The sequence below is a fragment of the Marmota flaviventris genome (genome assembly GCF_047511675.1).
Source record: "Marmota flaviventris isolate mMarFla1 chromosome 5 unlocalized genomic scaffold, mMarFla1.hap1 SUPER_5_unloc_3, whole genome shotgun sequence".
Lineage (NCBI taxonomy): Eukaryota > Metazoa > Chordata > Mammalia > Rodentia > Sciuridae > Marmota > Marmota flaviventris.
In genome coordinates, this window is record NW_027287681.1 from 432,180 (window position 1) to 455,200 (window position 23,021).

At 33.1% G+C, this 23,021-nt stretch overlaps 1 protein-coding gene across 3 annotated transcripts in view; it reads right to left on the minus strand.

Annotated features, from left to right (window-relative positions):
• LOC114103590 (serum response factor-binding protein 1) overlaps nucleotides 1-23,021 on the minus strand; it is a 65,040-nt gene that overhangs the window by 24,123 nt on the left and 17,896 nt on the right. For 2 of the 3 annotated variants that reach the window (XM_071607153.1, XM_027949334.2), the window contains 2 exons: nucleotides 20,404-20,492; nucleotides 19,586-19,658 (listed from right to left, as the gene is read on the minus strand). In XM_071607153.1, the coding sequence (XP_071463254.1) occupies nucleotides 19,586-19,658; nucleotides 20,404-20,483 (153 nt within the window). In that variant the 5' untranslated portion in view covers nucleotides 20,484-20,492. The remainder of the gene's footprint in view (nucleotides 1-19,585; nucleotides 19,659-20,403; nucleotides 20,493-23,021) is intronic. The other variant, XM_027949336.2, reaches the window with a different exon arrangement.

The window sequence follows — 23,021 nt, forward strand, 5'->3', positions numbered from 1 at the left end:
GTTTTGGGCTTTTCTTTGTTGGAAGGCTTTTTATTACTGCTTTCATAAAACTGATATTGATCTGTTCAGGTTTTTCAGATCCTCTTGGTTCAATCTAGGTAAGTCATGTTCTTATTACTTTGTCAGTATCTTTTAGATTTTCCATATTTTTGGAATGTTTTCAAAAGAGTCCCTAATGCTCATCTGGATTTCTGAAATGTCTGTGGTGATTATCTCCCTCTAACGTTACTGATTTTAGGTCCTTTCTTTTGATTAGTTTGGCTAAAGATTTATTATCAATAATCATTTGTATTAATTCTCTAGCTCATTAATTTCAGCTCTGATCTTATTATATCCTGGTTTCTACTGGTTTTGAAGTTAGTCTGTTCTTGCTTTTCTAGGGCCTTGAGATGTGACTTTAGTTATTTGGATCTTTTATTTATTTATTTTTGTTAAGCATTAAATGCTATAAACTTTACTCTCAGAACTATCTTCATAGTGTCCTATAGATTTTGATATGTTGTCTCTCTCATTTGTTTCTGGCAATTTTAAAAATTCTTTCCTGATTCCTTCTATGAACCATTCCTCATTCAAAAGTGTATTTTTCAATCGCTTGTATTAAAATGGTTTGATTTTTTATCTTATTAATTTCAAATTTTATTCTATTATGAACTGAGAAGATGCAAGGGATTATAATGATTTCTTTGTATTTGCTAAGATTTGACTTTTGTTCTAAGTAATGGCCTGTTTTGGAGAAGGTTTCATATGCAGCTCTGAAGAATATGAATTTGATGACTGATTGACAAAACATATTGTAGATTTCTATTAGGTCCATTTCTATTTAGATCTATAGTATTTTTTAAGTTTGAAAGTCTATTAGGTTTATGCCTGGATCACCCATCTGTTGGTGAGAGAGGTGTGCTCAAATGAGCCAGTATTATTGTATTGGGGTCTCAGTTTTTATACTAAGCAGGGTTTGTTTTATTTAAGTAGGTATACAGCCATTTGGGGGATAAATATTTGCAATCCCTGTATCTTCTTGTTAGATAGTTCCCTTCACAAGTATAAAATGACCTTCTTTATCTCTTATAATTAATTTTGGTTTAAAGTCTACTTTGTCATATATGAGAGTAGCTACTCCTTGTTTTTGTTTTCCATATGCATGGTGTATTTTTTTTTTTCATTCTTTTACCTTCAGCCTGTGAATGTCTTGGGGCTTGTAAGTATCTTATGAACAACGTTTGTTTTTCAGTCTACTCTCTGAGTCTGTCTTTTAAATGAATAGTTGGGATCATTTGCATTCAGTGTTATTATAGAAGTTATTTTTATTTCCTGCCATTTTGACTTATTTCTAATGTTTAATTCAGACTTGATTCTCCCTTGCTCACTACTTTTTTAGTGAGTTTCAAACATTCACTGGCTCTAATGTTTGCTTTTCATGTATTGTACATGAAATTTTAAGTATTTTTGGTAGTGCATTCTGTATTTAGATTTTCATTTGATTTCCAAGGTTTAGATAATTTTCTGGTATTTCACTGCAAAGACCGTGCATTCCTTTTATTTGTACCTTGCTAACTTCTTCTAAGCCAATGATTCATAATTTCTTCATGTTGTCCCAGACTTCTTGAATATTTTGGTTAAGGTCTCTTATCATTATTTTTTTATTGTTGACTTTGTTTACAAGATTATATATCTGTTTCAAGCTTGAAATTCTGTCTTTTATGTGGTCTAATCTATTGGTGATGCTTTCAATTGAGTTTTTATTTTGATTTATTGAGTCTTTCATTTCCTGTATTTCTCTTTGGTTGTTTTTCAGAATCTCTATCACTTTCTCAAAGCATTCTTTCACTTCCTGTATTTTTCTCTGGTTTGTTTTTAAGATCCACTTTTAGTTCACTGATCATTTCAACTCTCAACTTTATAAAGTCTTTACCCAGCATTTCCTCTGCTAAGGTGTCAATAGAGTCAGCTGTTGAAGTGGTCTGAGCTCTTTGGGGTATTTTGTTCCTTGCTTTTCCATAATGTTTGTATTTATATCCATCTGCCGGGAGGATCATCTCTCCTTTTACAAGGGACTTTTTAGTGAGTTACTTTCTCTTTTAAAGTACCCCAGGCTGGGCAAATAGCTACATGTCAAAACTCATCTTGTACCTGCTGCACCACTTTGAGAGATTATATTAATCCCCATGAACTATACTCACATTATAACAAGGCCCAATATTAATAAGCCTTTGAAAACCTTATAATGTTCTCCACAATTTCTTTAACCCAAGTATAAAATGGAAGTAATGTTCTTGTACAGACTGAGAAATTATGTATTAAGGTAGTAAAATTACTACTTAACTACATATAAGTTGAGGATGAAAAAAGAAGGAATAGACCAAAGGAATAGAGAGAGAGAGAGAGAGAGAGAGAGAGAGAGAAGAAAAAAATTATGCAAACCTGAAATAAGAAGGAGTAAGGAATGCAAATGGAAATGAGAAACAAGAAGAGCTAGTATAAACCTGGTCTAGGAAAGGAATGATTTAAATAAATGCTTTAAAAAATTGTAAGAAATATTCAATCAGTTGAGGATTACTATAGCAAATAAAAATACACTGATTTGATCTGAAAGATAGTATCTGTGAGATCAAAACTGACATTAAGGTTATTTATGATATTCCATGACGGGCAATTTGAAGTGGGGAAATTTTTTACTGGGTTTTCCCAGTTTGGATTTCATCAGGATTAAGAACCTTTAGAGGATGCCCATTGCTCCTCAGCTGTACATCAGCACTCTTCTGATATATTTTAAGGCAGCCCATCCATTCTTTGCTGTCTCTAGGCACCTATTAGATTTCTGGTAGGTCATAGTAGTTATAGGCCTAATTGCCTATAACTTACAGGTTTCTCCTTGTGACAGGCTAACAGTCTTGTGTGCCTTTCTGAAGAAAAGCTCTATGAACCCAGGGTTGTCAAATTCAGTGTGGGCTCCCCTGTGTATATTTCAGAGTGTGAGGGGTGTGGTAGTCAAAGACAGAAATGTGGTGAGGCTGAAGGGACACTGGGTGGTCAGTGAGAGGTGCATTGCTGCTTGCGTTGATTTGTAGTGCATAGGCTGGTGGGCTTAAATCTGGGTATGTGGAAGGGTGGCTGGTGTCTGTTGCAGTCACTAAGGCTCCCGAGCAAACCACTGCAGTTGCTAGCCAGCCCAAAGGCCCAAGTCTGCGTGCTCAATGGCCACAGTATCTGCTGCTCATTTTCTGTTGGATGTAGGGGCACAGGGTTCATGTCTGTTGCTGGCTGCTGTGAAACACAGATTACAAAGTTCCTTCTACTGGGCCTAGTTGGCAAGAGCCGATGTCTAAATGGTTGGCAGCTATCTGCAACTGTAAGGACTGTGTGTACAAGCCATCTATGGGTGGTTTGGTCACTATTTTGGCACTGAAGTCTCCACCCTGGCGGTTGCAGATACCGGCAATTTTATATTTGGCGGGTGGGTGGGTGTATGGCAGGTTGTCAGCCTATTTTTGCCTGCTCAGGCAGCCAACAGCACTCCCTAGAAATTACTTGTTCTCATATCAGCTCCATTCCACTCCCATTGACTCTGGCTTGGCAAGGGGGTTTCTTTAACTTCAGCTAGCAGATCCCTCTATAAGGGCTACGGGAATATCCCCTTTCAGAGGCATTCCATATGGCTTTGTTTCTAATCTGTAGATGGATAGAAGCAGGACAGATTTAATTTCTTCTAGATAAGGCTAGCAAGGTGTGGTCTCAAATGGATTCCCTGCCTGGCACAATTTCTGGCAACAATTTGGGCTGAACCATGCAATCTTCTTCACTGTCTTTGTTGCTGCTATCCTGTTCTAATTTTTTTTTTTCTTTCTAACTGATGTTAAGGAAGTAAGCTTGTGGGCTTTGCCTCTCCCTCTTTCTCTCTGTTACCCCCCAACCTTGTCAAGGTTCAGGGTCAAGAAATTATTTTTTTATTTTGTGCTCCAATAACCAAATTCCCAGGTCCTCAAAGTCTCAAGCTGTCCAATATGGAGTGTTAGGGCATTTACTCTGTAATCCTCCTCTCTGGTCAGCAGTTCTTTCACTGCTTTGACTCCAGGCTGTGGAGGAGTCAAGAGTTGCTGCTAAGTTAGTTTCCTAAGGATAGTTTTAAAGTGACAAGTTTTTAAACAACTATCTTTATTATTCTAGTATTGAAGATAAGTTTCAATAGGTTATAATTTGGGCTAGAAATTTTATTTCATTCACATAAGAAGAAAACAAATGCTCTTCAAATTGTTTATGAAGGTTGGTCATTACAGGAAAATTTACCAGGCTCTACCATATTATTGATATAAACTGTAGGGAATATCATGGGAATTGATTTTCTAAGATTTGAGGAAATTTTCAATTTTAAAAGAATGCCTGGGATGATGAACAATTTCCTCTGACTGAGGCTGTAGTACTTTACCTGACAATGTATCAATTCCCTTCGTTATAAATGAAGAGTTTCCTACAAAAGTATTGGAAAGCAGGTAAAATCTCAAGTTTTGTGGATAAAACTAAAAAAGCCCTAATTATTTAAAAAATAGACTCTGAAAGACGTGGTAGTTAGTTAGAGGCTTCTAGCATCCGTCTAATTTGTTTCTATTAGTTAAGCTTTTAAATTAGGATTACCTAATCTAAAAGTTAAAATAAACAACTATATTTTTTCTTTGAAGTTAATATGCTTAGAGTTAATATTCTGTTCACAAAACTGTAACAGGCTTTAGCAATCACATAATTGCAAGCAGGCCTGGGTTGTTCAAATTCTGTGCAAATTCTCTCTTCAGGATTGGCCTTTAGCCAGCTCCTGACAGCTGATCTCTGAGTCCATGGGTTACAGGAAGCCTATCTGACTGAAGGAGTTTAATTAACAATGCATTTTAGGGGTGAATATGTCTTTGTTTTGGGAGGCTAGAGTATGACTGGCTGAGATCAATTGTATAGGAAATTAATTCATGCTTATGGGACTGGTTCCCAGTAAAAATCTTGGGCATGATGGCAACACATTGCACACATTGTCACATCACTGATGGGATTATGTCCACACTGAGTCCACTGGGAGAAACCTCTGGTTTTTCATGGACTTTGCTCACATACTTTCCCCTTTTGCTGATTTTAATTTGTATCCTTTGTACAGTAATAAACTGTGAGTATAAGAGTCTTTGCTGAGTCCTCTGAATACTACTAGTGAATTACCAAACTCACAACCCACACATTTTATAGAAAAGAAAATCATGACCACAGAAAGTTGAAGAGATTCATTTAGAGCATCACAGCAGGGGTAGGACAAGAATTTTGGTTTTTGCCATATCCTGTTGCCAGTGATAATGAGAAATTGCTTTAATTCCTTCTATTAATCTAATATTATTCAAGTAATTTAATTCCTTCCTAATTAATCTAATGTTATTCAAGTTTCCCACACTAAAGATTGTCATCTACTAATAGCAAGATCCATCAGAATTTCAGTTCCCAATTCTACTATGTGCTAGATGCTACTGTTTTATTAATGTATAAAACAATCAATTTAATTAAAATTAAGTAGTCCATTTTTTTGTTATTTGTTTATATCTATGTCTTTCTTCTGTCCACAGACATTTGTTTGAACATTCTAAAATACTGACTCAAAAATATATAACAGTATGGTGATTTTTCTGGTTCGGTGGGGAAGTATATGTTTCCAATTAAAACTATTTTGTACCATACTGTGGGACATATTGGACATTACAAAAAGTAATATGGAGATAGTAATAATGTTGACATTTTTAATTTCAAGGAGATCTTCAGGGTCTGGCTTTTAACTTAATAAAACATAAGAGATTTTTGTGTTTACAGCTAAATGGGATGTTTAGATTATGAGAGGTTAACTCCCACCACAAGAAAAAAGATGCTAAGAAAAAGTACGTATTGTTCGTTTTTGGTATATTTGGAAATGAGTTAAATAATTTTTCTGAAATGACATGTGAGACAGATATTGACATCCCAATCTTTATCTTTTCAAAAGACAGGCATTTCATTAAGGTTATTCTTCATTGACAACAAAAAACCTTATTTACTAAATATTGTTCTACTCTTTGTTAAATCAGCTCTACTAGATGAAACTTGAAGTTATACTCTACTATCATACCACCAAGGGATTTTTCCATATAAGTATCTGTTTTCTTCTTACCCATTTCTGGGTATGCTCTCCTGTGGACAATGGCATCTCCACCTGTAATGGTTTGGATATAAGGTACCCCCCAAAAGAATGAATATTCAGAGATGAAATGACTAGATCATGAAACTAACTTAATCAGTTCACCTTAGCTGAATGGACTACAGGGATGGAAACTGCACAATGATGGGGCATTGCTACAGAAAGTAAGTCAATGGGGTCATGTCCAGGAAGGGCTTATCTCCCAGTGGCCCCTTTCCCTTGCCTTCTTTGCCTCCTGGCTGCATTGAATAGAATCCTGCTCCTCTTCCACATTCTTTTGTTATGAAGTTCTACCTCATCATGGGCCCATATTGACTATGGAATGAACCACAGAAACCATAAGCTAAAATAACTTTTTCCTTCTCTAAGTTGTTCTTGTCAGGTGTTTTGGTCAATGATGAAAAGAAAAGTAACACACCACTGTCTGCAGCTCAGATTAGAGAACTCAGAATCATCTGATACTATAAGCCTCTTTATTATGATTCTGTAATACTCCCCATTTCTTTTCTGTTTTGTTCAATTTGTTTCTTCCTTTAAATTTATCCTACTCCTACATTCAGAACTATATTATGAATTGTATGGATTATAAAAATTTAACTGGTTTTCTGTCTCCAGAACCAGGAAATTTAAATAAGTCAAAGACCTTCAGATTGACATTCAAAATCTTTCATTACTGGCCAAATGTATTTTTTTTTTTTTTAATGTTATACTTGTTCTAGGAAACTTGTACTCCATGCATTCACAACTTTATACAGAATCATTTGAATACATTTTTCTATTCTCACATCTCAACATCTTGGGTGAACTTTCTCTTTTTTAATTGTCTTCAGAATGCCTTCTATTAACAGACCACCAGCTTTTCTATACCCCCTTTCTCTTTGATCTTGATTTCCAGTCTTGGTTTCTATGTACCAGAAAGTGCTGGGTGTGGTGGCACACACATATCCCAGTGGCTCAGAAGACTGAGGCAGGAGGATCACAAATTCAAAGACAGCCTCAGCAAAAGTGAGGTGCTAAGCAACTCAGTGAGATCCTGTCTCCAAATAAAAAACAAAATAGGGCTGGGGATGTGGCTCAGTGGTTCAGTGCCCCCAAGTTCAATCCCTGGTAACTCCAACCACCCCTCCTGCTGCCACAAAAGGAAGCAGGGCTTCTAAGAAAAATGGCTCATTACAGATAAGAAGCAAGAAAAACATAAGCCCTGCACAATTTATTTTACCAGAAAAGGAAGGTCTAATGGGTTCCAAAATGAGATTGCAAAATAGTTATATAAGTTGGTGTAATGGTGTCATAACCATGTTGACCACATAATTGGCTGTTCAAATAGGACCCATCTGAGAATGAAATGAAACATTAATAATAAATATGCTGGGACAGTCATGAACATCAGGGAATTTGGTAGTTACTACACTTGTGAATACCTGCAACCTTCAAATGCTCTTTATTTGCTCTTAAGCCCACCCTACTGACTTTACCCCAAATTACCCCTCCAGTCTCATTCTCTTAATTGACCAATGATCTCCACATTACTAAATCTAAGGAACAGGTCTCAATATTCCTGTTACCTAACACAACAGCAGCATCTGACTCTTGACCTCTTGACCTGGCCTATTGTAGACTTCTCAAAGTGACTTTCTACTTTTTCTTTGATATACTTTCTTTATTTGACTTTCAGGACCCATATACTTTGGCATACAAAACCTAAGACATTTTTCTTGAGCCAAAACAAGGTGTTCTAGTCATGAGGTTGGCTCTGAGATGACTAAAAGTGTGTGATCATTTCTGGCAAAGTACAAGATTAAATTATACCAGGTAAAAATGTGTGTTTCTTTTAAGACTATAAGACTAACTAAAATAATAATTTCAGTTTCTGGTCTAAAGTCACCATGAAATCTGGACAGTAAGGATGAATAATAATACAGTGGATCTCCAAAAGATCTCTGCTCTGGATCTCTCTATGTTATTGAATAGTTTTGGAATAACTTTTTATAATGGCATTGAGGACAATGGCCATCTTAATATTTTTACCAATGCATTTAAATCTATTAAAAGAGTACAGAAATTCAAATTCTTAAAAAATGTATTCAAAGAGTGCTAATTTTAGGAATACTGATATTACATATTTTGTTTAATCACCACAGCAGAGAAATCAAACCAAAGCTGGCACATGCCTGTAATTCCAGCAGCTCAGGAGGCTGAGGCAGAAGGATCACAGGAATACTGGCAAATTCAAAGCTGGCCTCAGCAATTTAGCAAGGGCCTCAGCAACTTAGTAAGACCTTGTTTGAAAAATAAAAAAGAGCTGGGGATATGGCTCAGTGGGTAAGCACCACTGGGTTCAATTCCAGGTTTCTAACAAATCAAAACACACACACACACACACACACACATATCGTTAATAACAGACTCAGTGCTACATATAAAGTAACTAGGGTAACCCGTGTTTAGTATTCTAATTTCTGTTTAGTTCTCAATGGAGGAAACAATTAAACGATTTCCAATTTATTAGATGAGTTTTCTTAAATTGCATGAAATTCCCATTATGATATATACCCCTACACATGAATTCTCATTCCTATATCCCCCATATTACAACAGAATTACTACTTAGAGATTGGTGAAAATTATTATCATGATTCATTCTAGTTTTGAAGAATATGTGTGAGGGGATGGTAAATGTTGCCTTTTTATCACATAAAGCTAAAGAAACTTAAAAACAAGGAGGCACAAAGTGTGTTGACTATCATAGGTGGGCAGAAATGAGGTTAAGAAATAAAGTTAGTCATAATGAAAGCAGTCAACTGATGAAAGAGCCATTAATATTCATGAACAACTAGACCCAGGTTGGCAAACAAAAGGGACTTAATTTAAGTTCTTGAACAGGAGAGTGATATAATAAAACAAAGTAAGTTTACTACTAGGAAATTTTACTGATGTCAGGTTTTTGCTGGCAGCCAGTTAAAGAATTACTAAATGTCTACAAATAGTACTGTCTCACTTTACTTCCAAGTTGAATTTCATGTCAGAAGTTGAGTCTTTATATTTTAAAAACTACACTTAATAATTTAAGTATAATTTATTTTCATCAATTTATGGAAATTACTATTTTGGTGGGCAAACCTAAAGGAATACTAGCATAATTCAATAGCACAAAGATTTGCTTTTCATTTAAAAATGGCAATTAATCAAGTATATACATAGCAAATAATTCTGTCAAGTTAAGCTTCAAAACCTTTGGCTACAAAAGGTTTCTCAACAGTAGAAATACCTTTTAGAAAACATGGGGAAATAATTTGTTTAATGTAAATGTTCAAACACGATAACACTTTCTTATGTCAAATAAAAAAATCGAAACCATTCTTGGCACAGAAAATTACTTATTTCTATAGTCATTTTCAAAGAGATAGGTAGAGAAAATCAGATCTAGCCATTATATTAGTCTGAAGACCACACAGAGAACACCTGTGTATTCCAAAGAATAAACCATAATATATAGAGTCCCCCTATCCCTCAACTTTCGTTCTGGAGAAACCCTTCTAACAAAATGGCTGGTATTGGGGAGAATAAGTTATTATTTTTGAAGTGGAATCTAATTATTTTAAAGAGGTATAATTAATTCTGTGGCAAATTTATAAAGAGTAAATAAAATACCTGAAACCCCTTTATTTTCACATGTCTTCTCAGGATAACATGTTAAGAATAAAAATAATAGGGGTCAAAAGAAAATATATATTATTTGGTATCATGCATTGTATCAACTGCAGGGAGGATAAAATTATAGCTTGATACAAACTTATAGCAGCCACATTTCTCCTAAAAAATTTTAACTACATATTTGCAAGCTTAGTTTTCCTTGTCCAACCCCAAAGATTTTAAAGAAAAAAGAAAACTCAACATCTTAAGTTTAATAATTACATAAGCTTATAGCACGTTTCTCCCTCCTCATTAAATCATCTAGAAACCCCATCAAAGGGCTAAAGAGAAATTACATTAGGTTACTGAGGTAGTGTTTCTTTTTCTTTTTAAATATTTTTTTTAGTTATCAATGGACCTATATTTTATTTATTTATATGCGGTGCTGAGAATCAAACCCAATGGCTCACAAATACTAGGTAAGTGTCTGCCACTAAGCCATAACCCCAGTCTAATAGTGTTTCTTTATAATTTTGAATTCCAGGCTAAGATGCAGGAATATACTAAAAAGGATATAAAGATGTATTAAAAGAAGTAGTATTTAAGTGAAAGAACAAGAGACGGTTTTTATAAAATCCACAAGAGCTCAGTCTGTTATTAATATAGAAATATTAATAAAGTAATGTTAATTAATTTTAATTAAAAGTATTAATTAATATTTATATGGAAATTATACTGTTACTTAATACTATTATGTAAAATTATATATAAAATTTTTCTAAATCCCATTTCCCTCTCAATACAATGGGGCCAATAGGAACCTTAAACTACCATGAAAATTAAGAGATAATATATACAGCTCTAGTAAAGAGCTGGCATAGGAAAGAGGCTCAATAATTAATAATTAGAGCGCCTATTATGTTATTTATAGATGGTGCTCTAGATAAGACTAAGCTTCCTAGTATAATGAATAATAGAGAAGTCTGATATATGAAGCCTTATATAAAACAGTATCTTATCCTTGCTAACAAGCTGGAATCAAAAATCAAGGAAGTTCTCTTGACTAGGAATATTAGTATCTGATTTGTAGTTAAACTGTCAAAACTTCTATGAAGGTTTCCTTGATTATTATTGGAAACATTCTCTTGCTCTTTTAAAAATTTCATAGCACCTATCATAACTTATGCTGGTCTAAAATTATGCAAACCAGAAATCCCTTCTGTGATTCAGTGAGCTTTTGCAGAGTAGGTATAATGAATCACATGACGCACAGCTATACAAAAAGAAAGGTTTAATAAATGTCTGCTCAGCATATGAAAAACAAAGTCAGAAGGTGGATCTATAGGCTATGGCTTCTTCTACTTATTTCACCCCCAATCTCTTTTCCTTTTAACCAGTCCTTCTACTCTGTTTTCAGCAGATAACACCAGATGATTACTTAAAATTCTTTTTTGTGTCCATATTCTCTAAATGGCTTTTAAAATGTAACTCCACCTACTATTTTTAGCTAATACTTCAGCTTTTTACTTCTTTCATTCCATATTCTAGCTATGCCATTAACAAACTGAAGACATACATGCTCAGCACTTGCTTTAGGCTACAACTAGTACACTAAGCATTGAAACAAAAGATAAGATGTTTTAAAGATTTGATGTTTTAAAAACTTACAATGTGCTACATACTATAATGGAAATACAAGACACCAAATGACCTTCCAAATCAGGCCATGTACTTACAGATCTGTATGATTTGTTTATGAAGTATTCTGTTTAATCAGAAAGCACATTCCTAGGAACTTCATGTTTCTTCCAGTTCTAACTTGATGCCCTCCAGCTCTGTGCAGTCCACCCAAAGGTGTAAGAAATAAAATCAACTGATCCCTTCTCTAGGTTCCAACATAGTAAAAAAAGACTTGAATGCTTGTTTTAAATACAACAGTATGTTCTTTGAAAGAATAAATAGTTTAGAAGCATTTTTTTAAAGTTGTAGTTGGACATAACACCTTTATTTTATTTATTGATTTTTATGTGGTGCTGAGGCTCGAACCCAGCGCCTCGCACATGCTAGGTCAGCGCTCTACCGCTAAGTCCCAGCCCCAGCCCCAGCCCCTGAAAAAATAAATAGAAATGCACTCAACAATACAGTAGGCTTTAAATTAAAATGTACTGAACCTGTGTATATGATATGGAATTTATAATAAATGTTCTATAAATTCCTAATCTTTCATTTGTACTTTTTATTTTTCTATTTTCAAATTCCATGACTAAACAGAAAATACATATAATCATTAATAAACTTGATGCTATCTTAGATTATAATGAGCAGAACAACTATTATTAAATTTGACCCACACTTCCAATTTCTATTTTAATATACTCAGTATCAACAGAAATCAGGAAATTTGAAGTGAGGATTTCTCTTCCTACTCTACCCATATATAAAATGGATATACCATGTAGAGTCTGGCTAGATTTTACAGAGGAAAAGGGGAGAATAAAAAAGACATGCAATTTTATTGGAAGTTGCTAAGAAGCATTAATCCTGAAAGCAATCATTTTCTTTTGAGTTATTTTTATTTTATAATTAGTACCAATCAAAGAAATAGAAAAACAAAAACTTCATATTCAAGAAAAAATGAAACACTGAGTTTCTCTTGTTATCACAAATATTAATTTTTGAGAAGATAAAATACTGATATTATTTCTCACGTATAGAAAAAACAAAAATACATGATTTTTTTCCATTTCTATAAAAATGTAACAATGTGGGCTGGGGTTGTAGTTCAGTGGCTGAGCACTTGCCTAGCATGTGTGAGACGTTGGGTTTGATTCTCAGCACTGCATATAAATAAATAAAAATAAAGTTCTATGAACAACTAAAAAAAAAAATGTAAGATGTGTTCAAGTTAATGAGTGTAAATGTTTGAAAATAATTTGTCTACAATTAACCCAGAGTTGAGGTGACAAACAGCTGGCAAACAAAAATAAAACCCAGAACATTTTGTAAGACTTGATCTTATTCCTGCTTTTTTTTCCTTTAGAGCCCTTTGTCTCCCATTGTGTTTCCAACAAAATATGTTGTAATATTTACCTCTTTTTTCAAGCACCACATTATTTCATACTGGAATTATGATAGTAGTATTGGTTGTCCAAAAATTTTGAATAGTTAAGAACTGCCTTGGATACTTTCACAGTTATTAGGAAATATCCTGCCAAGGTTGCAAGTTCAAATTTCCAGAATTACAAAAAAATTAAAAACATTAAAAAATAAAACTCATGTGACACTCCTTTCTCTTTTTTCCCTACTCTTAAATCATGCTTACATATTCAGTAGTTTTTGAATTAGGGTTTATCAAAATGAAGCAATTCAAGATTCAGTTCTTTGTTCAAAAACAAGATGTGTTATCACTCAGCAAATGGTACCAGCATTCTCATCAGTTCTGCAAATAAATGCCTGAAACTTGTCCTTTGTTTTCAAGCAGGAATAATGAGGTTCAAAACAGGATGGATAGCGTTTATCTTTGCCACATCTTCTCTTATTAATACAGAAGAGTATTTTAAGGCCACCACAGATTTATCTTTATATAAACTTGACCTACAACGAAAATCATGACTCTTTTAATATGTTAAAAATGCAACACAAGGGTTTAAGGAATATGACCTATTCAAAACACTTAAACCTGTAGAAACCACATGCTAGACAGCAAACTGGGATTTCAATGTGATGATCTGTTTTTGAATGTTGTTGCATGAGTGTGAGAACAGTATACACTGATCTTTTAAAACACCACTAAGATTTCCTGTTTATCCTTTCAAAGGTCACAAGTAGAGTACAGAGGGCTATTAAACCAGAGCATCTTGCTCTACTTTAAGAAGCAAGGAAAAGTTCTGCCTTGTAAAAAATTAAATTAGAAATTATTTGGCCTTAGGGCACTGGCTTAGGTGACTGTAAAATTTAGAGAATTTTTAGTGTGCTGTTTCTGGTACTTAACATTAAAAATATGAAAACAAAACCTTTCTTATGTACCATTAGTAACATTTCAACAATATTCTACTTAAGTCTAGAGATGGAAAATAACCTCACCATTATAAACATACCGACACAGTTAAAAAAATTTTGCATTAAAAGTCACTCAGTCAGCTAGACATGTAGCATCCACCATGTATCAGACACATTACCAGGTATTGGGACAATAAACTTGAGTAAAATAATTCATCATCTTAATAAGTTATAAGTTGTAGGAATGGCATGAAAGCAGACCACATAGCAGAAATATGAAGGGTTATGTAGAGTGGGTGGTTAATAGTTCTTTTGGAGAGAGAGTGGAGGTGCTGGAGAAAGTTTCTTAGGAACTAGGTATTGAAGGATGAGTAAGTATTGTTTCTGGTGGGAGAGAAATATTATGTTTAAAAAATCTGATAACAGTCAAGGAGACATGAAAGAGATTCCTATGATTGAGATTCCACATAGCTGGTATAAAAAGTATAGAGTAGGTAGAAGACAGAAAAGCAGCAGAGAGATAGCTAAAGCAGAGATTACAAAGGGTCTTGTATGCAAGGTGGGGGAAAACCCCATTTAGATTTGCATTTTAAGTAGAGTCACTGATTTTAGTACAGAACATGATTTGAAGAGGTGAGATGGGGCAGGAAGTTAAGAGTAAGAACCTGAATTAAGAAGCATTTTGTAGTATATATTTGTAAAAGTGGAAATGTTCAGTCAATAATTTTAACATATGTTGTTCTGTCTGAAAAAGGGTACATCCCTTTTAAAGCCCAGAAATGGTGAATAAGACTGCCTGTCCACGCACCAACGTTTGTTTCAATAATAGGTATTCTGATTCACATGAATACAACAGTCATTAAATTTCATGGTGTACATTCTTACAAATTATCCATAATCTAAGTTATCTACTTAGCAAGTGTCCCTCAAAAAAGATTATCAGTAACTGTATCAAGACAAAAGCAAACAAAGGGAGAAAAAGGAAGTTAGAGAAAATGTGACGGGATAAGGAGAACTAAATGAAAAGATTAAATAATCACGCAGATGGAGACATTCTTACTGGAACCTATACTACCTAACCTCATGGAGAAGTACATTATTTGTTACCTCTCAGTGAAAACACTATCCTGAGCTGAATGTATTTTTTGGGACCTTTAAAGTGACCAGCAGGTTTCAAGAAATTATTTATTACTAGTTTCCATAAAGAATTAGAGGGAAATGATCTAAGTAAAAAGGGCATAATTATGAAAGAAACTTAGGGGTCATACTACTAACTGTTATAGATCCTGTGGCTAGAAAGGGCCCTGATGTGGGTATGCTTGAAGAGTACAGAAAGTAAATGAAAAGCAAAAAAAAAAAAAAAAAAAAAAAATACTACACCTCTTCCATATTTGGACCACTGTGTGTAGTTTTCAGGTTACAGACCTGAAGGAAGAAAACATGACTCAGGAAACAACTTAAGGTTTAATTAAATTGTTTTACAGATAAGAAACAGGATTTGGGGGCTAAAAGGAAGAAAAGCATGCCTGACCTACTTAGAACATATGAGCAAGAATAAAAAGCACTTTAGTTATGTAAGCACAGTTCTGTAAAGCAACTCAGACCATACAGAAACTTCTACCTAACAAACTTATCACCACAATCTAATAATAAGTAAATATTTTGAATAAAATGATAGTATTAATTTTGAAAATACACCTAATTCAACACTCCCTTCCTGAAAGTTTCTTCACTGTTTTTCTAAATACCATACCCTTTTGGGTTCTTTGTCCTTCTCTGGCTACACTTTCTTAAGTTTCTTTTACTTAAACAACTTCATCTTCCTAAATATAAAATTTTAAATTGTTATGTCAGAACAAGAGACTAACAGATAATATGGTTAATTGCCCCCTACCCCCAATCCTGAAAACAACCATAAAACCTGGGCTTACAAAAACAAAGCTCTGCAATAAGGTACTAGAAAGTTAATGAAAGTAGACAGACTGATGAGAAATCCAAACTTAGCATGAAGCAGGTAGCAAGCTATGCATAACTCCAATCACTCTTTGCTTCACTTGTAACTTTTGATTGTTTATATCCTTGAAACTCTTAGAAATCTTATTTAGAATTCAACTTTACTAACAAGTCTGATTTAATAACAGGATTCTTTGAAATGGCTAACAAATAAAAGACAAAACTGTCAAAATATAGTCAAGATTAATGATACTTTTAATATGATTACTTTAGTAGTGTAAGTGAACTAAATGGTAATTGATACATATAATTAACAAAATACTTAAAAAAAAATGTATCTTTTACCCTATGAAGAATTTCATTTTAAGCAGTGTGGGGGAAAAAACACCAAAAACAGAGTATGTGAAATTACAGAAAGCAAAAAGAAAAAGATCACTGATTTTTAAAAATGCATAACTTGAAATATCAGAAAAATCTAAATAATATATGATTTTACATAAAACTTCTACCAATCAAAACCTATGGTATTTTTCTTATTTGTGATCCACTAACTACACCCCCTCAAAAAAGAAGCATGAAGTAGATTGATCTGAAAAGCTAATGGAAGTATAAAAGGTGGTTTTAATAATCAAGCTGAGCGCATAAGATTAAAACAAAGGGAAAAATAGTTTTAAAATAGAGACGTTAGGCAGCAGGCAGAACAGTCTCACAGAAGAATACACAAGTTCTCAATGTACAAGAATTCTCAACATAGGGAGAAGGAACAGACTCAGAATCTTAAAAAAAAAAAAAAACAGATAAAGGTAACTGTGTAATCTTAGTTATGAAGAATTAAAGGATCTGAAACATAAGTCACATCTTTGGGCCTTTTTTTTTTTTTTTTTAAAGAAGGTATCATATCATGTCATTAAATTATCTCATCCAATCTTTAGGAGAGTGAGTGTAGATATTTTTCAGGAAATTCCCATCTTACTGATGCAGTAAGGTGGTTAACTCCCATTTGACCCTGGGAGAGTTACTTTTTCTAAGCTTCGGATTCTTTTTCTGTAAGAATAGTATAATAATGATATCTAACTCGTGAGACAGAGAATGTAAAACACAATGTCATGTTAGACACATAATAAAAGCTTCGTAAATGCTACTTATTGCCTTTATTATTGAATAAGTGACTTCTTACACTGTTTGAAATGTCATTTTATGGCTTAATTTCATCATCTACTTTTTCAACTAAATAACTTAGGGATTTGTAAGTGTTGATAAGCTAACTTTAGCTCCCAGAGAAAAAGAAACTGTTTCAGATGTCAGTTTTTATGTTGGTAATAAAGTTAAAAGTATGCATAATATTAGGCATCAAAGACTTGGGATTCATACATGATAGTCTATAAAATTAGAACCTATGATTTTATAGCATCATAAAGATCAGGTCATTCATTTTTTTTCTTGGCTAGAAAAAACAAACTCCCATTTCTAAAAATATATTGGGTTTTCTTCATGAGGATGTCATCTTGTAACAAAATACCCTGTTATCATAGAAAGCAAGTATAGGACAGTATGTCATGAATAAGACTATAAAAATCTAGTCGTGTATGAGCCAAGAAAAAAATTTCTCTGGAAAAATGAGTAAGTAGAGGTTTTCCGGCAAATTTAATAGAGACTGTGAATTTAATGTTTTGTGACTATTTCTGTGATATTCACATAGAAAAATACTTCCTTAGAAAATTAAGAAGTGCCTTTCAATTAAGAAAAATTCTAAATGTATTTGCTTCTTTTAGAAAAGACCAATTTTCTAAATGTACCATTCATAATGAAATTTGACAAGAAAAGCAAACCTATAGTCTTTCTGGTGCTACTTTTATTCTGCTTTTCATATTTAAATTTAATTCAGTGTTTAGAGAGCATTACAAAATAAGCTAAAGTTAGATTAGCCAACCCAGACCACCCAACCCCCTGCCACAAGCTAATGGAGTATACATACTACACATTTTATGTCTTTAAAGAACATACTGGCTATGAATTTAGCTTTCTACAGGGTCAACAAGTTCAGAGTGGTCTTACATCTGAGGGCAAAATAGAAAAACAACCTATGATAGTGACATAAAAGCCTTGTAAATAAATGAACTTTTAACAATGGGTGTGTTTTCCTCTGCTGATGAAACTTAAGAATAACAAAAAACAAGCTTTACATAAAGATCAAGTAGGACAACTTTCCTTTCTAATGAACTAAATCAAATTAATTATTGAGAGTTATAAAAGGGAAGTATTCTAATGATTAATGAGAAATCTTTTTGTTCTCAAACTCTTCACACTCTGCATATAAACTTAATAATATTTATTGTTTGTTTTCCACCACAAAATAAAATCATATAGTAGATTAAAAACTGAGTAATTTAGGACTACAAAATGAAAGATACTACAGGGAAAAACTTAGGTAGGCAATATAATTTAGTAGCACCTTGTTTAAGAGAAAGTGGAAGACAGAGCTACTTTATCACATCCTATCTTAGCACTATCCTCAAAGTTAAAATCTCCAAATATTTTTTTGTTTTAGGAGTATTATGGAAAAAAAAAAGATGTACCAAAAAAAAAAAAAAAAAAAAAAGGCTGAATGATTCACAAAGTGAAAACAAATAATTAGAAGTCAAATACAATATCCCCCTGCCCCCAAATGACTACATAAAAGGGGATTATTACTTTGAGAAAGAAAAAAATATATATAAAATGAATTACATGAATTTCCTATAGGGAATAAGGGGTAAATAATAGAAATAACCACATTCACACTGAAAAGTACTTCCAAAACCTGTTTTAATTCAGATTAACTGGATAACTTTATCCTACGTAACACTTTACCATCCTTTTAAAAGGAAGAAAGGGTGAGAAGCTTTGATGATCTAGCTCAATTAAAATACTGTTAGAAAATTCTCTTGCTTTTATCTAACTCAAACTTGGAAGTCATACCAAATTATAACAGTAACATACATACAAAATTACCCTGTAATTAAGATAATTGCTAGTACCAAATGTTGTTTTTTAAGTTCTGCAATAAAACAGTCTCCCAGACATTTAATGGTATGTCATTTGGGAAATGAAAGTTTCTATAAATTAAGAGCATGAAGAAGACCTAAAAATTATGCTGGTGAAGAGTCTGGCTGAAAAAAAAAAAAATGAATCATGTTGGACTAACAGTAATTTTATTTTAAGTTACTACAGAACTGAATTAAATGCTAACAGTACCACATAAAAAATTTATTGAGTTGGCAAAAGGCAAGGCATGATGTCAGCCACCAATATCACCATCCACATTCCCAAAGACCATGAACATTTTTTTATAATTTTTTTTAATATTTATTTTTTAGTTTTTTTTTTTTTAGGTAGACACAAGATCTTTATTTTATTTTTATGTGGTGTTGAGGATCGAACCCAGTGCCTCGTGCATGCCAGGCGGGCGCGCTACCACTTGAGCCACATCCCCAGCCCAGACCATGAACATTTTAATTCTAGAACTCAATTTAGATTATGTGCTTTAAGTGACACTAAAAATTAAGCCCTCACTCATGAGACATTATTAAGCATACATTAGTTTAGTCTGGTAGTTTTGACTTATATTAATCTAGCACTTTAAAAATTCAGAAAAAAAAAAACATGGAAAACACAAGATTAAACATATAATTTTCTAAATGTTCTATATGCTTCACAAACAGACCCATATAAATAAGCCCTGAGGAATATTAAAATAAATTAATATTACACATATAGAAAATGTAGGTTGATAGGAGACACAGAAACACACCTATACCCACAAGTCCTTACCTTCATGGCATGGATTTCTTCGAGTAATCGCTGTGCCCGTCTTTGGTTTTTTAATAGTGCATCTTCAGTACCCCTGCAAAAAATATAACTTGTAACCAGAGGAAGTATAAATTTTCATGATGTACCATAATGGAAAGTATTTTAATTTCTTTAAGAAAAGCATATTAAATCTCTAAATGACAAACACTCTATCTTCTATTCTACTACCTCTTCTTTCTCCCAACATATACCCGAATATTATAAATAAACTAAAGTATTTAAAACAGGCAAAAGAAGCATTGTCCTTGTGTTACATTAATGTTTGCCCATAAAATACTTTGTAACATTAGTGATATAGAAAATACAAAATAGTCTCTTTTTTAAAAAAATTACATGGTATAACAGGTAAGATAATAAATACTTCCAAGAGGAACAAAAGATTCCAAATTACTTAACATTCAAGAAAAAAGTGATATACAATCTTCATAACTACTTTACAGTATTTCTAGATTTTTAAAACTTTTTCAACTTCTTAAAATGACTTCTAATAACATAAAACACATAATAACTCTAAAGAATTCCATTCTGATGTCTAAAAGGAGAATTAAAAAAAAATCAGAAGAATTCATCCTATGTCTTAAGCAAATATGGTCCAAACCACAGAAGGACATGCTGACACAACACATTCTATCTCAGTCATATCTCTACAAATAAAACAGTGATAAATGAGTAAGATATTGAATTATTTCTCTAGGTTTCACCCTCAAGTTTGTAAACATCAAATAAAAACAAATTTTGACATTTTATTAGGCATAAGATCATCATTTCAAATGACTAACTTTTTTGATTTCAGTCTGCCAACACTCCTGACAAGTTTTCGGATAACCAAAACTCGGATTCTCTTCACTTCTTTTCTCATCTTCACAACCTTTGAGAAATAAAGTAAAAAAATTAAAAAGACCCTTAATCTGGAACAAACATACTTTAAATCTTAATACTATAAACTTCACCACTTTAACCAAATTTTTATCTAACTATATTCAAAGTTTGATTAATTCACATTTCTTCCATAAATAGTGAAGGAATAAATAGTCTAAAAATGTGTGTGAGGGCTTAAGAGAACACAAAGTATGAATTTTTAAGAAGGCAGAATATTCTCAGAAATTACAATTTTAATATCACACTTATATCTTCTAGGGCTTGGAACATAATAGATCATGAGTTCTCTGAGATCAGAGACTGTCATATTAATGATCTTTATATTCTTGTGGTTTAAAGCAAAACTAGAGAAAATCACTATGTGAAATAAGCCAGACTTAGAAAGTGAAGGGTTGAGTATTTTCTCTCATAAAAAGAAAGAACAACAAAAAAAAAGGGATCTCATAAAAGCAGAAGGAAGACCAAAAGAGTAAAGGTATTAAGAAGGAGGGAGGAGAATTACACGGGATAATACTGAGAAATGAAATCTACTAAATTATGAACTGTCCATGTATAAAAATATTGCCATGAATTCCATTTATATAGATATAATTATAATGCACTAATTAAAATCATGATAATAAGAATAAAAATAGAAGGGAGATTAGTAGACTAAGCAGATCAGGGAGAGGAAATAGGAGAAGGAAAGGGAAACTATCAGGGGACAAGGCTGATCAAATTATGTGTATGTACAAATATGGCATAATGAATCCCACTACTGGGTATAATTATAATGATCCAATAAAAATAAATTTTAAATATGTAATACATAAAAAAAATTAATGGTAGGAAACTGATTTAATAACTTTGAATTAGCAAAAGCAAACATGAAAATAATTTTATTTTAATATTTAGAAGGTATCTTTTGTTCTTATTCTTTAGTAATACATTATTTCAAGCATAATTCTAAAAGAAATCCCCTAAACACAAAGGTATGTTTTGAGTAGGCACATACATACACATAGAGATACATACTTTAAGTCATCCCAATAGAGAATGATAACAGAATGATAGTTCAAAGACATGAAATATTCTAGTCATGAGGAACGTTTTATAATAGTACAATATTCAGTATAGTAGCATGTTATTACTGAGTTTAAGAGTCACATCTATCCAGGGGGGGTGGCATATGCCTGTAATCCCAGCAGCTCAGGAGGCTGAGCAGCAAGAAAACTGGGAGTTCAAAGGCAGCCTCAACATCTTAGTGAGATCCTTAGCAAGACCCTGTCTCAAAATAAAAAAGAAAAGGGGGATGCAGTTCAGTTAAGCGCCCCTGGTTCAATCCCCTAATACAAAAAAAAAAAAAAAAAAAAGAGAGAGAGAGAGAGAGAGTGAGTCACACATCCACACATCTTATAATTTCTCCTGAAATGGTCTTCCCTTCTTTAATTTTAGAACTACATAAAATTCAATTCCAGTATAGTCTTTGCTGTGATTCCTTTAATAACTTCTTTAGTTAAGCGATAACGTCCCCATCCCTACAGTCCTTGTATACTTTATAGGTTCTGTTATTAAATCATCCATCTCACTGTACTGTCAATATTTGCTCAGACAGATGTCTTTTTTCTAGACTATAAGTTCCCATTAGGCAGAAACCTTGCAATATAATATTTAAATATTGTTTTCTACCCCTTGCAAGACTGTCTAAAATATTCAACTCTTCAAATTCTTCTTACAAAAATAACAAGATCAACATCACCCTGTTTTTTCAAGGCACTTGAATCTAGCTATGACACCTTCTCTTAGTCTTCCAATTAATATCACCCCACCTTTGGCCCCATTCCTTATCTTTGAAGATAACTGTAACCAACTCACAACTTCTTTCCATACTGTTTTGCCATTATTCCAGGTAACATACCAGATATTTTTCCTATCAGTATCACATCCTCATTTTTTGACCTTTCCTTTTCTCATGACCTAATCTATTCCACCTCAGCCACCTACTTCCATGGCCACTTCTAGAATCACTAATTCAGGTCACAATGTGATCAGAACTTTTGCTATTACTTCGCTTGTTCAACTCCACCTACCAGAACCATCTTGAATTTATTAGGACCACTGGTTCACAAACCCTTAAACTTTCTTTTCAATGATTAATCCTTTTTAATTTTTCTGCTTTATTATCCAATCTAGGTAAATGATCTACATACATTTGCCAATACCTTAAACTTTTGTTTCCCTGGCAAATAAATCTTGAATGAAAACAACATTCTGAGTTCTTCATGACCTCACATGCACCATTCTATCTACCACAAATTTATCATAACTAACCTCAAATTGACCTTTATCTTTCCTACTTATCTCATTGAATTTTTTTTTTCTGGTCAGTTCACTATAAAACTATTTTAAATATTTTCTGTTTTAAACCTCTCTCCTAAAACCTCTGGTCTCTTTGCTCTCCTCTTTCAAGTTCAGAGAAAATAAACATCATTTGGAAATCATCATCTTTCTATTACTATGAATAAGCACTTACTTATAT